At 39.4% G+C, this 5,678-nt stretch overlaps 1 protein-coding gene across 1 annotated transcript in view; it reads left to right on the forward strand.

The window, feature by feature from the left end:
- Nucleotides 1-160: 160 nt before the first annotated feature.
- Nucleotides 161-5,678, forward strand: part of LOC107697505 (akirin-2) — a 9,111-nt gene continuing 3,593 nt past the window's right edge. The window contains exons 1-2 of the mRNA XM_016498310.1: nt 161-683; nt 5,177-5,323. Coding sequence (XP_016353796.1) covers nt 506-683; nt 5,177-5,323 — 325 coding nt within the window. The 5' untranslated portion in view covers nt 161-505. The remainder of the gene's footprint in view (nt 684-5,176; nt 5,324-5,678) is intronic.

The following is a 5,678-nucleotide window of genomic DNA, read 5'->3' on the forward strand; positions in this document are numbered from 1 at the left end:
ATCCACAAACAATCCAAATCAACCAATGAGCGACTTCATTCGCGAGAACCGCGAGCGGGGTTTTGTAGTTGTCCTATGCGGCCTTGACAGGAATCGCGTACGAGGAAGAATCTCGCAAAAACTACAAGTACCGGCTTCGCCTGAAAGCCTCCGCGCATGCGCAGAGAAGCGGCTTCGTCGAATGTTTTGTTTCAACGCCATATTTGTTAGCCGGCTAGCGCTCACTGAAGAGGCGTCCGACGCGATCTCGGCACAATCCGAACTCATCGGCGCTTTCCGGAGGAGCATCGACGCCACAACTGCGTTTCTCACCGCTTATACGCGTTTACGCGTCTTTAGCCGAGGGTTTGGCCGCGAACACAACGCAGAATTTAAATAAAAACGAAGCGATCGAGTCGCGTTCCCTTGAGATCAGAGCAGGACTGTGACTAGCAGGGGTCTCTCGCTGCTCGTGCGGATTACTAACTTTCGCCACATTCTTTTATCAAGCACAACCCTCGACAAAATGGCGTGTGGAGCCACTCTGAAAAGGACTATGGATTTCGATCCTCTGATGAGCCCGGCGTCCCCGAAGAGGAGGAGGTGTGCGCCCATGTCCCCGTCCAGCGCCAGCGCCTCCCCGCAGAAGTACCTGCGCATGGAGCCCTCGCCCTTCGGCAGGGTGTCTTCAGCCCTCACCACAGGTCTGTGGAGCTCTAGTCCACCGAACAACCACGACTCTCCTGCGCACACAGCTGAAATCTCGCCAAAACTCCGCGTCAGCGTCACGGCACTCGACGGAATATAGTAACCTGTGTCTGTGTGAGCCTCTCTGATCGCCCGTACTCGTATTTATCGTTACTCTGGATAATTACAATAACCGGGTCGAAATGGAAAGGTTATTTTCAATTTGCAGTGAACTGGGGATGTGCTCTCTCCAGAGAGGCGGAAATGTAGTAGCCACTAGGCTTTGTTTCTCGCTATTTGGCACGATTATCGACCATGCCTATGATGAAGTACGATTAAACCGTTTTACACGGTTATCATCGGTGTGCTAGCGGTATTGTTCGTGAGCAGCACATATCGCAAAGGACGGCTTCCGGAAGTAAAAGCACCGTTGTTTTCTCCGTGAGGAAGCTGATGTTTAGAGATGACTTCTAAACCTGGTAGGACAGATGTGTTATGAGATACGAGGTCGGTGATCGATGGTATGAAGCCTTCAGCCCTCATTATTTCAGCTTATTTATTTGTAATAATCGTGTTTGATAGGTTAAAGCTCACTACATTACCCATGATTCTGTAAGGATTCTCCAATCACAGAGTTGCTTGTACTCCAGCAAACCACGCCCAAAGACCGCTTTAGCCCCGCCCACTCCCGTGCTGTGCTGGTGAAGTAGGTCACGTGCACTGTAGGAAAACAAGATGGAGGTGGAGCTTTCTGAAGAGGTTGCTGTGTAGCAGAGACAGTCCATGACTTCAACAGAGTAGAAATAATGAGCTCAAGCATTTTAAACCGTTTTCAAACCTGTTTTCCTTCTAATAGGTGCACCGACATGACGGTTCAGTGCGTACCTCGGTTTTGACGTCACGGTTCGTACAGCAGGAGGAAACACGTAAACACAAAATTGCTTTTTTATTAATATTAAACAGTGGTTTATTGTATGCAGACATGTAAATCACACACAATGCAGTTTTTAAATTAACTTCCTAATTATAAAATTACTATTTGTTGTTGAAATATATTCATTTACACGGTAGCTGTCATAACAGATTTATTTAACCATACATTAAATAGAGACATCACTAACCGGTAAAGTAAAATATGAGTATATAGTCTAATATTTGGCGAAATGCTCTTCACTTAATCTCTCTAGTGAACTAACGAGCTGAGGACACTGACGACTTGCCTGATGTAGATGAAATGCTACGGATGTTGTATTGACGTCTTCCCGCGGTGGAAACACTGAGCGATTACTCGAGGCGCGAGATGTTCCTTCATGCAGGGCTCCAGACAATAAAATCTGTTAAGAATCAAAGTTAGGCGGCAAATTATTTATTTCAGGTGCCACAGAATAAGCGTGTTTTATGTCTTAACACGTCATCATTTCAGTCATACTCTCATGTGTTTGCTCATCTTTTCTTGTGTTTATCAGCAGTTTAGTGGGAGCTAATTAGGGCTGGACGATATGGCCGAAATTCATATCACGATATATTAATTTCGGTCGATGCGATATAATTCTGATATCGATATGAACACTGTTAAAAAAAGCCTTGTAGAAACTGCCAAGCACGCCCACAACAGATGTCTGCATACAAACTTATGAAAAATGTATTTGCCAAGTCTATGGCGCCTCATATAAAACCATATAATTTAGAAAAAAAACAGCACAAATAAGTGAATGTTCACCTATTATGTGTATTTAGCCTTCATACAAACAAGAAATGTGAAATCGCTGTCTAATAATCGTCTCAGACTCACCTTATTAATATTAATATCTTTAACTTCAGACTATAGGCTGACATACACGACCAGTCAAAAGCTTTTGAAAAATAAGATTTTTAATGTTTTTAAAGAAGTCTCTTCTGCTCACCAAGCCTGCATTTACTTGATCAGAAATACAGCAAAAACAGTAACATTGTGAAATATTTTTACTGTTTAATATAACTGTTTTCTATTTGATTATATTTTAAACTGTAATTTATTCCTGTGATTTCAAAGCTGTATTTTCAGCATCGTTACTCCAGTCACATGATCAGAAATAACTAATATGATGATGTTGAAAACAGCTGAGTAGAATTTTTTCAGGTTTCTTTGATGAATAGAAAGTTCAGAAGAACAGCATTTATCAGAAATAGAAATCTTTTGTAACATTATAAATGTCTTTATCATCACTTTTGATCAATTTAAAGCATCCTTGCTGAATAAAAGTATTAATTTCTACAATTTCTTTCCAAAACAAAAGAAATCATACTGACTCCAAGCTTCTGAATGCTAGAGTGTATAATGTTACAAAAACTTTTTATTTCAGATAAATGCTGATCTTTGGATCTTTCTATTCATCAAAGAATCCTGAAAAAAAAAAATGTACTCAACTGTTGTAAATATTGATAATCAACAGATCAGCATATTAGAATGATTTCTGAAGATCATGTGACACTGAAGACTGCAGTAATGATGCTGGAAATACAGCTGCGCATCACAGAAATACATTACAGTTTAACAGAGATTCACAGAGAAAATATTTCACAATATTACTGTTTTTGCTGTATTTCTGATCAAATAAATGCAGGCTTGGTGAGCAGGAGAGACTTCTTTAAAAAAACATGAAAAATCTTACTGTTGAAAAAGCTTTGGTCGTGTAGGCTGATTGGTCTTATAGCTTGAAACAAAAGTGCCTCAGCCAGGATAAAGAGTATGAAAAGTGCTCTGAGTTGCTGCAGAAAAAGAGCAACAACAAAAACATGTTGCTGGAGACTCGGTGTGGGAGAAAAAATAGATCCATCGATGCATCGCGATTCTCTCCAACGATTGTGAGCTTAGCTTTTAACCAGATGATGACGCTGAGTTTGCTTAAGAAACACCCGTATTCTGCTTGCTTCCACTTCCTCACACACACACATCACTCCACCCTTTCATAAAGTTCGGAAAGGTTGAAGTGAATTACAAGGACATTCGCAGGCTTCGGATGCGCTGAGAGACGTGCGCTATGTTTGATGCTACACTTGAAGTGTGCGGTCTCGCCCGTCAGTATTTTCTAGGGCTGCGCGATAAATCGCATGCGATATTCAGTGTTTCCCCTGCCATTATATTACGGCACCCCCCGTCCCCCTCGAAGGTCAAATTAATTTTATTTAATTGTATTCTCTATAGCGCCAGATCACAACAGAAGTCATTTAAAGTTACCTTTCCTATAGAAAAGGTATATACCTTGTTCTTTTATTAAACAAACTAATGCTCGTGTCATTTGAGTAAAACAAGGTATTCACGGCAACCCATCAAAATAACATTTCGGTTTAATTTGAAGGCATTGCGGCAAAAAAATATATAGGCTATTACTATTGTTCAGTAGAATGTAATAGGCTACTACTAAAATTAAAACCTTATTTTTAAGGAATAATCATACAATATTTCTTTAATGTTTTAATTGTAATATTAAATCCCCTTTATTTTCCAAAAATACAATATTTAATTTTCATTAATTAAAAGATAAATTAAATTACTGTTTTATGCCTTAAAAAATTTAAATACACAACACAGAATTTCTGAGGGAAAAAATCATTAGGCTATTGTAAGAATAAATGAAACTCGTTTTTATGCTTTCAAATAATTAGACATGTTAAAACACAGAATTTGGTTTCAATAAAACATAAGGTTGGAAAAAATAAAACATTTCATAGGGCCCTAAACATGCCATTTTTGTTAAACTTTTGATAAATTGATGTTAAATTGTTTAAGTTTCATGATTGTAATTAATTAGACATGTTTTTGATTACTCAAATTTAATTTAACCATTAAAAAGGAGTCCAGAAAAAAAAAACCCAGTGTGTGCTGTATGTAAAATCAGTGTTACCTTTATTTGAAAAAATCTGCTTCCAAATGCACTCAAACCTCTCGGAACACTGAGTGCCCTGTTGGTTACAGTGTTTACTTTTGAATTATATTTTTATTAAATGTTTATTTATTTGTGAAAAATACTAAGTATGTATAAGTTTATTTTACACATTTATTTTTTTAATCCATTTTGAAATGATTTCAGATTTCTTAAATTAATTCAAATACATACAATTATTTTGGCTTTATATCGGCCACCCTGCTTTCCAAGATACCGGCATCGGCCATCAAAAAACCCATCTGGGTCGACCACTAGCCAGGTGTAAGCAGGAGACCCTCGCTCCGCACATTCTGCATGTCTCCCTTATCTAACACAGCTCAGTGAGCTGATGATCTCAGTCAGGTGTGTAAGCGAGTAAGGGAGACATGCAGAATGAGCAGAGCGCATAAGGCACTGCAAAAGGATTGCAAAGTTTATTAAATGGTACTTTCAGAATCTGAAATGGGAATGGATTTATTCTGATTGATTACTATCGCTACTTTTGGACAAACTGAGAATATCCCAGCCCTACTTGTGATCATGTGACTGAGTCCCTGTAGAAATTCTGGCCTGTTTGTCGCTAATGTTTTACTTCTGTCTTCCAGAGCAAATCCTGAGCAACATCAAGCAGGAGTACAAGCGCATGCAGAAGCGGAGACACCTGGAGAGCAGCTTCCAGCAGACAGACTCCTGCTGTTTCCCGCTGGACGCTCAGCCACACGCCTCCATCAGCAGCACAGCCACACTGACAGGTACAGCACAGCATCCCAACACAGATCTGATCCATGACGATAATTAGACAAGTGTGTTGTTGTGCTGGTCTCTTAAACTGACTCCTACAGTGTTTGATATCTTCATATTCTGTGTGCTGGTCAGTTCACAGCAGTGATTGAAGTTAATCTGTTTCAGTAAGTTCTAATTGATTTTGACCTTTTATGGGCATTTTTTCACACAATGTTCTGTGTGTAGCTACAGTAAATGGACTAAACGAAGCCTCGAGGTAAATAATTTCCCTCAGTGTTTTTTTGTATTCGAGTAACTCGAGGAATCGTTTCAGCCCTAGTTGTAAAAAATCAATATCACATTTGTAATCATGGTCATTTTTGG

This window comes from Sinocyclocheilus anshuiensis, unplaced genomic scaffold (genome assembly GCF_001515605.1).
Source record: "Sinocyclocheilus anshuiensis isolate Anshui unplaced genomic scaffold, SAMN03320099.WGS_v1.1 scaffold1452, whole genome shotgun sequence".
In the NCBI taxonomy this organism is placed as follows: Eukaryota; Metazoa; Chordata; class Actinopteri; order Cypriniformes; family Cyprinidae; genus Sinocyclocheilus; species Sinocyclocheilus anshuiensis.